Consider the following 13,041-nt stretch of genomic DNA (forward strand, 5'->3'; position numbering starts at 1 on the left):
CACCGGCAGAATTTCCCAATGCAGCACTACGTCAAAAGTTCCCATCGAGACTGGATTTGTCGCGAACGATATATATAGAGGTTCTAATTTGGCGTGGGAGGCTTAACTAGAGCGCCCTACGAGTGAAGGCACCATCATCAAAGTCTCACCTTTACCTCCTACTTACGCTATACTATTGACCCTCGTCCACCACTCCGCGCAAGACTTGCGGCAATCCTCAGCGAAGAAGTCGCAGGCTACCGACCTACCAATCGACCAGCTAACCCAATCCTCACCTCAAAAGCCATAACAACTCCACAAAATGGCCGCCCAACGCCAGGCCTCCTCCGCCTCCCAAACGCCCCTCATCTCCCCAGCAGAGCTTTCCTACCTCTACACATCACTATCTCTCCCAGACGGCCCTATCCGCCCCGATGGCCGCTCGCCCACGCAATTCCGCCCATTGACCGCAGAAACAGACATTCTGCCGGGCACCAACGGTAGCGCGCGCGTTGGGTTCGCTGACGGTACGCAAGCCATCGTGGGTGTGAAGGCTGAGGTGGAAAAGACCGTTGTTGCGGCCGAAGCACTGAATCTATCGCAAAAAACGCAGGAAGATTACGCCGATAATGAAGGCGGAGAGGGCCAGAAAACATCCAGTCATGGCCATGGCTCGTGGGTGCAGATGTCTATTGAGATCCCGGGGTTTCGGGATGATGATGCCCTCCCGGTTTTCTTGTCGGAGATGATGCGCGAGCCGCTTGTTGAGTCGGTCGCTGGAGGCGATGGAAAGGGTGAGGATGAGATGGCTGGGGGGTTGAAGGGGAGGTTGGTTATTAATAAGAGGTGGCATTGGAGGTTGTATATTGATGTGAGTGATTGCTTCTTTCCTGGTGGAGGGGGTTAGGGGTGAGTGGTGCTAATGGTGTTCGTACAGGTGCTGCTGCTGTCGCAGCCTCTGTCGTATCCGCTGCCGTTGCTGTCTTTGACGACTCATTTGGCTCTTTTGTCGACTAAGCTGCCTAAGCTCAAGTCCAAGGGAGAAGAAGATCCCTTCTTCGATGATGATTGGAATGCCGCTGAATATCTATACCCCCGCTCGCAGTCTGGGCCTCGCCTATCCTCTACGAAGCAGGTCCGGCCTCCCGTGACGCTGCTTGTTATTTCAGTGGGCGATAATGTCATCTTTGATCCTAACAGGGAGGAAATCACTGTCGCGGATACTGTTCTGGCTGTTTCTATCACCCAGGATAGTGACTCGGATGGTCTGAAACTACTTTCTATTCGCACAGTCGACCCTCCGTCCCGTCTTACGCAGCCGGGTGTGTCGAACTCGGAGAATGTGGCGACACTGGGTTCTACAGCAGCTGCGGAAGAGGCGGCCATGACGGACCCGTCTACTGGCGAAGAGGTCGCGGGCGTTTGGAGACCCCGACGGGGCGGTGTCAAGCGGCGCACGATTGCAAAGATGCTCAAGCTGGTCTTGCAGAAGGGAGGTGTTGGTGAAGAGGTCCTTGAGGGTCTTGAGGGAGTCCAGGTGGGCTGATCAATTGGTTGACGAATGGTTGAAAATATTGCCTCAAGCTGTGGCTAGAATCATGGAGGGCATAATGCACCCGCGCACCACCGCAAGAGTGGACAATATGGGATAGCAGTCCGACGCTATCTACCCTATCTCTGATACCGATTCCAGGAACAAGCGGTGGTCCTCTGAAGAGAGATTAGACAGGTACATTAGACACAATAATACCGATCTACTACCTCGTGCTGTGAGGGAGGAGGGATTCAATGACAGAAGCATGTCCAGCATGCCAATGATACACCATTCTATCCGAGCTTCCACAGCGCATTCACACTATTAGATTTCAATATTTGTAACAGATAGTTCTCAAACATCAATCCGGAAGCTATCCATGTTTATTTCTCTTCAAATTCGTAGGCTGTGCATCCAAACTTTCACCCACTATACACATGTATACACAGACAATACCGCCAGCGGCATCAACTCAACACCTCCCCACCCCATTACCAAACCTAATGTACAGGAAAAGTCTACATCATCATCTCCCCCTCCATCATCCTCTTTTTCGGATTCCTCGGCTGCGTCTCCTGCCTCCTCCTCTCCTCCTCACTCGGCTCAATATCCGTCTTCACCCCCTCCAACGCGCTCCTCACCTCCTCTTCCCTCTTCTCCTTCTCATGTCCCTCAACCGCAACCTCCAAAATCTCTCTCTCCAAGCCCGGCACAACCTCCCACTCCACCCCGGCCTCCTCCAACCTCCTCACCCCCTCCGACTCCCCCACAAACGTCCCAGGCTCCTTCACCCCGAAATACACCTTCTGAATGCCCCGTCCCTCCCCACCTTGTCTCGTATTGATGATTCTCTCCACGCACGGCGCATTGCCCGAGAGTCTCTTCCCGCAGGGCTCCATGGTCACGTACATAACAAGTTTCCTCTCGGGGTCATTGTGGGGAAGAACAGTGTGGACTTGCTCGTCGGGTACGCCGTGCACAGAGGCGTAGTTGGATAGACAGCATTGTTCGGCGTGCGTGTTACCGGCTAATTCCATTGTGTAGCCGGTTGAGAGGAGGATGTCGGAGGAGTAGGTGGGTGCGGTGTCGGTTGTGCTGCGGCTGAGGAGGAGGGCGCCGACGCGGAAGTTGGTTGGGAGGGCGGGGGCTTTGCGGGCGAGGGCGAGGCATTGGGTCATGTAGTGGAGGTGGGGGGTGCTGGGGATGCCCTTCTTGTTGGGGTCAGTGGTAGTGGTGGCCATTTTTGTGGTTGTGTGGTTGTGTTGGGTATTGTAGGTGTTACTGTGTAGAGAGACAGGGAGGGGAATAAGTGATAGAGTGAGGGGTTATGACCGCATAGATATCAAGTTTAGTTACTTTTATCTGATATTGATTGATGGCTGGTCGGCTATAACTCCTTTAGGAAAGCTAAGAGGATTCGCGTCCCGCGCGTTTCGGGCTGTTTGTCTGGTTTGGTTACGTTGCGTTGCAACGCGAGAGATTCACGGCCGAGGTGTTAAGTCTTCTACCTACTTTGCGTCACTTTCTTACATAAGTTCTTAGCACACGATCTTCTCCTTTTCTTCTCATCATCATTTACTTGATACTTTTTGGTTCCTTGGCCAGCTGTCAGTCATGACACCCCTCGACCGCCCTCTGGCCCGCCCATGGTATGAAGACTATTCGGAGGAAGAGATTGAACGCGATGAAAACGATGAAATAATTATACCCCGGCACAGAGTCCTTGACTTGTACGAGCTCCTTGGTGTCGATGACAAAGCGACTCAAGACCAGATCAGAGCTGCCTATAAGAAGAAGGCGCTGAAGCATCATCCTGGTGCGTATATACTTTACTATACTCTTATCTATCTATCACTTCGGTGGAATGTACAGTCTAACCACCAGCACCAGACAAGGCACCCCCGAGCAAAAAAGAAGAAGCAAACACCAAATTCCAACAGATCGCCTATGCCTACGCCGTCCTTTCCGATGAACGTCGCCGCGAGATATTCGATCGCACCGGTAGCACAGAGGAAGCCTTGCAAGAAGATGATGGATTCGACTGGATGGAGTTCTACCGGGAGCAGTTCGCGACCGCCATCGACGTCGATGCGATCGACAAGCTCAAGCAGGAATACCAGGGGTCTGAGGAAGAGGTCAACGATATACTGCAGGCCTATGAACTTCACCGGGGCGATATGGATAGAATCTACGAGTCAGTGATGCTGTGTAATGTCATTGATGATGATGAGCGATTCCGTGCCATCATTGACTCGGCTATTGCGGATGGAAGGGCCCAGGAGTACAAGAAATACACAGAGGAGCCGGTCAAGAAGCGTCAAGCCAGATTGAAGCGGGCACTGAAGGAAGCGAAGGAGGCGGAACAATTGGGCAAGGAGATCGAGGAGAACAAGTCTAAGACGGGTAGGAAGAACCAAGGGGGCAGGAAGAAGAAGGGTGACCCCGAGGACGTGGGTGACTTGGCTGCGATGATTAAACAGCGAAACCTCTCCCGTCTTGACGTCCTCTGCCATCAACTGGAGGAGAAGTATGACGTGGACAGTAAGCTTAATCCTCTGGAGCCGAGGAGGAAGCGGAGGTCGAGTCCGCCTGAGGAGGCCTTCAAGGCTATGGCTGCGCGTGGGGAGAAAAAGAAGAAGCAGAAGAGGACCAAGGGGTGAGGCGTGTTATCCTTGGGTGGATTGTCTCTTTATGCGTTATTTTTTTATCACTACTACTTATCTTTGAGGTTGGGAGTTCAGGTCATGTAGGGACAGAGCCCTTTGCAGCATGGTACATTGAGTGATTTGGCAGTCAGGCATGGGAATGCATTGTTTTGTTTTTTTGTTTTTCTTCTGTTTTTCGTTCAATTTCTTTTTCACATTGGGTTTTATTTCTGAATTCTGGCACTTTGCTACCATTGAGTGCCCAATACACAGTAGTAGTGCTGGCAGTAATAAAACAGACATACCTTGTTGACCGCTAGTAATTGAGAAGGAGGTGCTGAAGGGGCAAAGGAGAGAACGTGACCATGACAGCTTCGGCCGTGATTGAAGGAACAAACACCTCACATTGAGCATAATTAAGCAGCCGGTCTACTGCATCCCGCGTACACAGCTCCACCTCGATTGGTGAAGAATCGATGGGTTCGCATTCCAGCTGCATCCAGGCAGGAGTGCAAGTGTGAGACTAACAGCCAACCGATCCTCCCCCCAGGATGATCGCCAGCATCAAGCCCTGGGGGAGGGCCAATGCAAGGGATGCTCATCACCGGTTGGTGGCACCTTGCACCACCTGGTCACCGTGATTGATCGTGCTTCGTTGCTTTATAAGGATCAGCCAGCTTGCTCGCCTCTTGTTCGTGATACCCCGCCATGCCGAGCTTTGGACGCCTTGGCTTGTTCCAACTTGGTCGTCTTGCCTTCCTCCTTCTTCTTCCTCTTCTTCATCCTCCCCCCACAGCTGGGTGATGCTGTCTATCCTTCTTCATTTCTCTTCACAGCTGTTCACCATCTACGGAGACATCCGAGCTGTTTCTCATCTCCGTCGGCTTGCTGGCCAGACGCCAGCCCTTCTCCTCTCTTCGGCATCATCCGAGGTAGACAAGCACTGAGCGAGGATCGCCGTTGAGTTGCAGCCGTTGCGCACGTGGAGTTCCGGTCTCCATCCAGCTCCATCACTGTCGCGTGCCCCTCAGGATTCTACTTGAACCTCAGCTGGGTCTATAACTATAACTAGAAAGCACACAACGTAAGAAGCTCTCTTGCAGGGAACAGCAACCTTAATGAAAGAAAGAGAAACCTGGTTCTAAAAGCGGGACAGGACCTGGGGACAAAGCTCGGAATCAGCTTATGACTATTTCCCCCCTCTCTCTCCACATTCCAAAGCCGGGCACTGGCAGAAGCTGGCAAGCTAGCTAGGTTCGTCAACTGATTCACATTAATAATTTAGTCCACGGTTAGTGTTTGGAACCCGCCCGCGCAAAGCCAAAGACAAGCGCGAGGCCGTACCCCACAGCCCACCATGCCGTACTATAGCAGAAAGCCCGCCCACATGTCGCTGGAGACGGCCCTGGAAGAAGAGCGACGGGAGTTGCTGGAAGAGATGGGCGAGGCGCCCTCGACGTCTCGGCGCCGGAGCTTGCTGGACATCTCACCGAGTCCCGGCTTCTTACCCCCGCGGCATGGCTCCATCGCCGGTATTGGCGTGGGCGTGACTCCCCCTTCTTCTGTCCGACATCATTCACTCTATTCCTCCTCTCATTCTCCACTGCCTTCACCCCCTCGCCGCTCATCCGCTACTGCTACCACAACTGCAACAACCTTCAATCCATCGCCCGCCACCGCGACAACTGCTCCCCCAACTCCTCGCGCCACTACGTCCTCTGTCGCTCCCCCTTTGCCCTCTGCACAGAGAAAAGGGTCCGTCCAATCCGACGGGTCAGTCTCCCCCACCCGATCCACCGACTTGGCGTCAGGCGACAAAGAAAAGCCGGGAGACAACAACAGCAACGGCACCAGCAACCAGCAGCAAAATAAGCCAGAACATAAGTCTGGACCCAGCATCCGCTGGGATTTGTCGACAAATATGCCGCCCAGCGTCGCCAACCGCAATGCGGCCAGACGGACTGCTCAACCTCAGGAGAAACCATCCAATCGGCTGCCGAGCATGGCCGCGGTGATGTCAGGGCTGGATCTGAAAGTCGGGTTCCCAAGTTTCGTCAGAGGCAGGGACTCTAGCCGCAGCAATGCTACGCGCGGAACTTCTCTCGACTCTCGTGTTTCTTCTCTCAGACCGGCTCGCTCTAGCTCTCCTAAGCGCCGCTGGCTGAATCCCAATACGCGTGGACCGGTCGCCGATCCGGTGAAACAACCTGTGGTGACCACTAAAAAGGAGATCATCCCAATGGCACCTGCGGCTAAGGAGCCTACTAATTCGGATTCCCGCCCCGGGTCTCCCGAGCCTGAAGCCAAATCGTCGGCCCCAGGCGAGGAGCGACTGGAGAAGGATCGTTTTGACAGCGAAAACAATCCAATTGAGACCAGTGACGAGGATGCCGACGAATCCACCTCCAGCGACGAAGAGGCCGTTCATGAGGACGATTCAGACGTCAAGCGTGGCCGGAAGAAGGCCGTCGAGCAGGAAGTTCCCGTTAATACTGGACCAAAGCCGCTTACCACTACTAAGACTGCACCGGAGTTCCGTACGTATAGTTCCCCTTTTTCTATTCTCATCACGGTTACTGATAATGATGCACAGGACCAAATCCTGATACAGCGGAGAAGCCGGAATTGATACACTCGGCCAAACAAGGACCTGTGCTAAAGAAGCCTGATGTTCATCCACGGACCAGCTTTGACTCGGCCTCGGCCACCAATACTCCGTTTGGCTCCGAAGATGAAGCAGAGCTGTCCGATATCAAGCGAGCCCAGAAGCTGGGGATCCAGATGTCATCCATTGACAGCACAGTCCAGCATCGGTCCATCCGGACGATCATCCGCGGAGACTACGCTGAGGCACAGGAAGAGACTGAGAGCAGCCGGCGACGGCAACGCAAATACCTTGTCGCCACTGATCTGAGCGAGGAATCTGTGTATGCGTTGGAGTGGACCATAGGGACTATTCTCCGGGACGGTGACACCATGTTTGCTGTCTGCGCTATGCACGATGAGACCGCCACGCCTGCTTCAGTGCAGATTGGTGACGGTGCCAAAGCTATCCAGGATGCGGCGGCGGTCGTTGGGTCACAGACTGCAGAGACTGCTGAAAAGGCGCAGAACGATTCAAACTCACACCTTCCTCGCGCATTGTTCGGCCGTCTCGGAACGGACAGCAAGCCGAGCTCGGTGGATGCTCGCGGCATGTCCAAGGCCGAGTCGGAACGTGTCCACGCAGTCGAGGTTATCTCCCAGACCTGTGTTCGGCTCCTGCGCAAGACGTTGCTTCAGGTCCGCGTAGCTGTTGAGGCGATCCACTGCAAGAGCCCTAAACACATGATCACTGAAGCTGTACGTGTCCTCCTCGCTCTTCATGCTTCAAATTACTAACTGGCGTCAGATCGATGGACTCGACCCCACCCTGGTCATCGTTGGAGCCAGAGGCCGCAGCGCACTCAAGGGGTAAGCAGGTTTCCAACCACTAACACAAACAGACACTGACTGACATATCCGCTATCACAGCGTCCTCCTCGGTTCCTTCTCCAACTACCTGGTCATGCACTCATCCGTTCCGGTAATGGTTGCGCGCAAGAAGCTCAAGAAGCAGACCAAGAACAAGAAGACCAACGTCCGCCTCTCCAACAACTTAACCACTCCAAAGAAACTGGCTCTTGCCAAGGTGGACTAGAATGCTAGCCTTCTCCCCCCCTTTTTTTCTTTTTCCCTTTCATATTCTTAGCTTTTCTACGATACCTTAACAGGTCTGGTCATATCATGGCGGTCGGCGCATATCTTACGGTCGAAATGTGATTGTTCCAGTGTGGTGGTGGTCTTCCTTATTCACTTCTTAACATGTATGATTACGATTTGATTTTATATTTCTCATGACGGCCGGATTACGATGACATTAGCTTAAATCAATTAATGAGGATGGGTCTATTATCACTATGGAAGATGCTTTTCTACCTTCATACCTTGTTGGGTTGGTTTCGTCATACCGTTTACGAGTATACAGTGCAGGTAATGACACCAACACAGTAAAGTAATTACCAAAACAATGCGTTCTATATCCCTGCCAATACTTACAGAAGCGTAGTAAGATAACGCCACCTAAATAGCAAGATAGCAACCAAAAACCCGCATGAAATAAAATTCAAAGGTCCAATTCTAGCTAATTCGCTGCTGCTCACATGCAATTGTATATCAGACACGCAAAGAGAAAAAAGTCCATAACTATTTAGGTAGTCTTAAAACGATGCAGTTTAACGTCTATTGCTCAGCCGGCTTAGGGGTCTCCTCCTTGGGAGTCTCCTCCTTAGCGGCACCAGGGTGACGAGACCCCTTGTCCTTCTGCTTCTTCTCCTTCTTCTGCTTCGGGGCCGGAGGCGGGTAAGCCTTCAGCGTGACTTCCTGCCAGTCGGGGTTGGCGTCGAAGGCGGCGCGGATGGGGGCGGTAAGCTCGACGATGGCGTCGGCGACGGCGGGCTTGAGGATTTGGGGGGAGAGCTGTACAGAGTATATTAGTATTAATGTGGATACTATGGGCGATGGGGAGGGGGCTATCGTACAATGTCGTTCTTGTAGTCTTCGTGCATCTTCTCGATGTCGGTGTACACCAGAGGCTCCAGGCCGTCGCGATCACGGGGGACGCGGAACTCCGGCTTGCCAGTCTTCAGGGCGGACACCGGCAACAGGACGTACTGGACGAAGGCGAGGATACCGTTGTTGTCGATCTCCTTGGGAGCGGCCTGCGCTTTGCGGATCTTCTTCTTGATGCTGTCGACAGATTCGAGGAGGTCGATCTTGCTGTCTGGTGGTTGTTAGTCGAGTCCGTTAGGGTATAGGGAAGAGGGTGTGTGGGATGTTACCTTCTTCACTGGAGCTCATCTTGCCACCGGAGAGACCGGGGACCATGGCGTTGCAGAGATGCGCGCGCTGAGAAGTGTGTAAGTCTGAGTTCGTGTCTTAGCAATGACTATGGTAATGCTTACCTTCTTGTAGCCAAGCTTGGGGTGCCACTCGGTCGACGCGGCGAACAGCTTGCGCTGGTCAAGACCACCGAACTGAGCGTCCACATCCAGGTACTGCTCGTCGAGGACCTGCAGGAGGGGGTACAAGAGACCACTCAGGGGACCATTGTTGGACTGCTTGACAATCTCAGCACCGGCGCGCTTCGCATCGTGCTCCGAAACCACGGAGGACAGTCGGTAGACGTCCATCACGTAGTCAGCGTTCTTCTGGTAAGAGCTGCCGCGAACGAAGCGCAGTTTTTCGGTCGAGACACCGACGGCCTGCAGCAGAGCGGTAATGGTGTATTCATAGTATTTCGCGCGGTGCTCGACGATCTCGAAGGTCGACTTCAGGGAATCCAGGTTGGCGTGCAGATCGGCGATCAGAATGGTCATCTCCGCGCCGGCGGCGAGGAACTGGGCGATCTTTACGGCGGGCACTATCGAGCATTACCGTTAGTAAGTTGTGATAATTGGCCACGTTTGTTTTCGGGGGGGAAATTCGTACCCAGGTATCCGCAGTGAGGCTTTCCAGTCGGGCTAGTACCTGTCGCATTGTGAAGATCATCATGTTAGTTGTACCGCTTTAATGAGAGGGATCTCGTGCGGGAGGGGAGAAAAAAAAAGTTAAGTACCCCAGTAGATCTTTGGGCTCCGTCCCTCGGCCAGGATGGTCTCAATGATGTCCTTGTTGAGAACCTCCTGGAGGTTCTCGGTGATGAGGGCAAGCCTCTCGTCCGCGGTCAAGTTGGTCATGTTTTTGTGAGGATTGGAAAGAATGTAAAGGAGAGGGGTTGAATCTCGGAGGCGGGGTATAAACTGTTCCTGGTGAGTCAAATCGCCGGGCGATAATTCAATCAAAACTGTCAAACTTAGCCCGGGATCAACTGTTCTTCCGGCGGTTTGAAAGACTGGCTCGGAATAGGCTCGGAATTGTTCCTAAACTTACATTTAGTATAGACCCTGTTACCATTAATGTAGATCATACGTTAAAAAGCCTTCTAAACAATATCCAGACATTATGTATTTTAACTATCAATCTTACGATAATGGTATCTCCGAAGGATACATACTGATACCGTATTTGTGCCACGTCAGAATGGCCGGTGTAAGTGATTATGTAATTCAACGGCAGTACATGCGATAAGATAAGGAACAGGAAAGACGGTGGACGCTGGAGATCCAAGTATGGGGTAAGATGCAGCATATCAACAGCTGTGCGTGTAGTCATTGACGATTCAACATTCAAAGGCACTCAACTGGGATCACATTTTCAGTCCTTAGTATATGTAAGGAAATAGGGAGCAAGCCAAAATACTGATATGTAATGGCTCTTTTAGCTGTCCCCAGCTCAGTGTCCATCTCATGTGCAGTTAGAGGAGTATAATATCATCAATATAGCAGGGATAACATATCCACAGTTTATCCGAGGTATAAAATCAACATAACTAACTATAGGTCTATAAAGTAGCATAAGCCCCTCTGCCTCAAAGAGTTGATAATGCTTTGTAACTAGCTCGGCAGGAGGTGGACTACTCTAGTGTAGCATCACGTGGCTGGTCACCGCCCGTGCGGCGGCGTGGAGCAGCCAAAGCATACGTCGACACTCGGCCTCGACTAAGGAGCTGCTGCTGCTGCTGCCCTGTCTCTCCCCTCAACCTCCTCCCCCCGTCTCCTCGGTCTCTTTCTGTGCGCGCTTGCTGCTTCTGCTGCTGCTGCATCTTTCACCATGGCCGACTTTGTTGATCCCCGGATGACCAGCGTCAAGCCTCGCATCCGTTACAACACCATCGGAGGTATCAACGGCCCACTGGTCTTCCTCGATAACGTACGTCAACCTGCATTGTTGCGCCGCTGTTCCCAACAACGGACCAGCCTACATACAAATAGCCAGCTTACAAGGATCCCTTTTAGGTCAAATTCCCCCGTTACAATGAAATCGTGTCCCTCACTCTCCCCGATGGAACCGAGCGGTCGGGTCAGGTCCTCGAAGCTCGCGGTATGTCCCAGCATCGCATGCGACAGCGGCTTCGTTCAGATAGCTAATATAATATCTCTGGTACAGGAAACAGGGCGATCGTTCAGGTACGAGTTACATAGCAGCTATGGTGTGCTAGTGATATGGCTTATCGTACGGAGCGTTAACATTGGATGCGATCATACTAGGTCTTCGAAGGAACTTCGGGTATCGATGTCAAGAAGGTATTTATTCAGGAACTCTGGTCACTTATGGATACGGCAGCTGACCTTGCCAGACGAAAGTTGAGTTCACCGGTCACAGCTTGAAGCTGGGTGTATCCGAAGACATGCTGGGTCGTGTCTTCGACGGTTCCGGTCGCGCAATCGACAAGGGCCCCAAGGTCCTGGCGGAGGATTACCTGGATATCAACGGTCAACCTATCAACCCCTACTCTCGTGTATGTATATGGTGACTGCGCTGGATGCGGCTGTGCTGATAAGATCGAAGGTGTACCCTGAGGAGATGATCTCCACCGGTATCTCTGCCATCGATACCATGAACTCCATTGCTCGTGGACAGAAGATCCCCATCTTCTCCGCTGCCGGTCTCCCTCACAACGAAATTGCCGCCCAGATTTGTCGTCAGGCTGGTCTGGTGAAGCGTCCTACCAAGGACGTCCACGACGGACACGAAGAGAACTTCTCCATCGTCTTCGCTGCCATGGGTGTGAACATGGAAACGGCCCGTTTCTTCACTCGCGACTTTGAGGAGAACGGCAGTATGGAGCGTGTCACACTGTTCCTGAACTTGGCCAACGACCCTACGTATGTGCTACGCCATTTGGATGAAGGGAGTGACTGATTTTCCTTAGGATCGAACGTATCATTACCCCCCGTCTTGCCTTGACTACCGCAGAGTACTACGCCTACCAGCTGGAGAAGCACGTCCTGGTCATCATGACTGATCTGTCCGCCTACTGTGATGCTCTTCGTGAGGTCTCTGCCGCTCGTGAAGAAGTGCCAGGTCGTCGTGGTTACCCCGGTTACATGTACACTGACTTGTCGACCATCTACGAGCGTGCCGGACGTGTGGAGGGCCGTAACGGATCCATCACTCAGATTCCCATTCTGACCATGCCCAACGATGGTATGACTCTTCCTTAGAGGGTTGGTCCGTCAGCTAACGAATATAGATATCACCCACCCCATTCCCGATCTGACGGGTTACATTACGGAGGGACAGATCTTCATCGACCGTCAGCTGCACAACAAGGGTGTCTACCCCCCGATTAACGTGCTTCCTTCCCTGTCTCGTCTGATGAAGTCTGCCATTGGTACTGGACGTACTCGTAAGGATCACTCTGAAGTGTCCAACCAGCTGTACGCCAAGTACGCCATTGGACGTGATGCCGGTCAGTCCCCTTCTCGTATCAGCATTCGCACATACTAACTTGAAACAGCCGCCATGAAAGCTGTCGTTGGTGAGGAGGCTCTGTCTTCCGAGGACAAGCTGTCCCTGGAGTTCCTCGACAAGTTCGAACGCACTTTCATCAGCCAGTCGCCGTACGAGTCGCGCACCATCTTCGAGTCGCTGGACATTGCCTGGAACCTGCTGCGCATCTACCCCAAGGATCTGCTGAACCGTATCCCCAAGCGGGTGTTGGACGAGTTCTATGCGCGGTCGGCGCGCAAGATTGCCAACAAGGACACCCGGGACAACACGGTTTCGGAGCAGACCCAGGGCGAGACGGCCGATCTGATCGAGACATAAGCTATGGAGCCGTGTATTTGGGTTTAGTCATGTTCATACCGAGTGAGCCAGCAACTTATTTCCTGTGGTTATTGCTTGCCAGATGCTGCATATACATGTCCGTAGTTGTATATCTATAAATTCCATTCTTAGCAGTCACAACATACTTTCTCA

At 52.7% G+C, this 13,041-nt stretch overlaps 6 protein-coding genes across 6 annotated transcripts; 4 read left to right on the forward strand and 2 right to left on the reverse strand.

The window, feature by feature from the left end:
- The first annotated feature begins 55 nt into the window (after positions 1 to 55).
- Positions 56 to 1,891, forward strand: BDQ94DRAFT_145707 (exosome non-catalytic core subunit RRP42). Its single transcript, XM_026766695.1, has 2 exons — positions 56 to 850; positions 917 to 1,891. The coding sequence occupies exons 1-2, from the start codon at positions 302 to 304 to the stop codon at positions 1,523 to 1,525; spliced, it is 1,158 nt and encodes a 385-aa protein (XP_026625271.1). The 5' UTR covers positions 56 to 301; the 3' UTR covers positions 1,526 to 1,891.
- BDQ94DRAFT_51274 (putative DRAP deaminase) lies at positions 1,865 to 2,876 on the reverse strand. The gene has a single exon (XM_026775945.1). The coding sequence runs from the start codon at positions 2,752 to 2,754 to the stop codon at positions 2,032 to 2,034; it is 723 nt and encodes a 240-aa protein (XP_026625272.1). The 5' UTR covers positions 2,755 to 2,876; the 3' UTR covers positions 1,865 to 2,031.
- Positions 2,877 to 3,020: 144 nt separating this feature from the next.
- On the forward strand, positions 3,021 to 4,463 carry BDQ94DRAFT_145709 (DnaJ domain protein). Its single transcript, XM_026766696.1, has 2 exons — positions 3,021 to 3,329; positions 3,404 to 4,463. Exons 1-2 carry the CDS (start codon positions 3,128 to 3,130, stop codon positions 4,171 to 4,173), a joined length of 972 nt encoding a protein of 323 aa, XP_026625273.1. The 5' UTR covers positions 3,021 to 3,127; the 3' UTR covers positions 4,174 to 4,463.
- An 837-nt stretch (positions 4,464 to 5,300) lies between these two features.
- Positions 5,301 to 8,115, forward strand: BDQ94DRAFT_179969 (universal stress protein family domain protein). The gene is made up of 4 exons (XM_026773518.1): positions 5,301 to 6,695; positions 6,752 to 7,500; positions 7,550 to 7,611; positions 7,672 to 8,115. The coding sequence occupies exons 1-4, from the start codon at positions 5,516 to 5,518 to the stop codon at positions 7,835 to 7,837; spliced, it is 2,157 nt and encodes a 718-aa protein (XP_026625274.1). The 5' UTR covers positions 5,301 to 5,515; the 3' UTR covers positions 7,838 to 8,115.
- A 16-nt stretch (positions 8,116 to 8,131) lies between these two features.
- On the reverse strand, positions 8,132 to 10,074 carry BDQ94DRAFT_145712 (tyrosine--tRNA ligase TYS1). The gene is made up of 6 exons (XM_026766697.1): positions 9,794 to 10,074; positions 9,667 to 9,705; positions 9,141 to 9,598; positions 9,018 to 9,084; positions 8,718 to 8,959; positions 8,132 to 8,655 (listed from the first exon to the last, which is right to left on the reverse strand). Exons 1-6 carry the CDS (start codon positions 9,912 to 9,914, stop codon positions 8,419 to 8,421), a joined length of 1,164 nt encoding a protein of 387 aa, XP_026625275.1. The 5' UTR covers positions 9,915 to 10,074; the 3' UTR covers positions 8,132 to 8,418.
- Positions 10,075 to 10,704: 630 nt separating this feature from the next.
- BDQ94DRAFT_51314 (H(+)-transporting V1 sector ATPase subunit B) lies at positions 10,705 to 12,974 on the forward strand. The gene is made up of 9 exons (XM_026775946.1): positions 10,705 to 10,986; positions 11,073 to 11,157; positions 11,224 to 11,243; positions 11,325 to 11,360; positions 11,414 to 11,575; positions 11,626 to 11,942; positions 11,990 to 12,264; positions 12,311 to 12,529; positions 12,578 to 12,974. Exons 1-9 carry the CDS (start codon positions 10,888 to 10,890, stop codon positions 12,886 to 12,888), a joined length of 1,524 nt encoding a protein of 507 aa, XP_026625276.1. The 5' UTR covers positions 10,705 to 10,887; the 3' UTR covers positions 12,889 to 12,974.
- Positions 12,975 to 13,041: the final 67 nt, after the last annotated feature.

Source organism: Aspergillus welwitschiae, assembly GCF_003344945.1.
Source record: "Aspergillus welwitschiae strain CBS 139.54b unplaced genomic scaffold BDQ94scaffold_20, whole genome shotgun sequence".
Lineage (NCBI taxonomy): Eukaryota > Fungi > Ascomycota > Eurotiomycetes > Eurotiales > Aspergillaceae > Aspergillus > Aspergillus welwitschiae.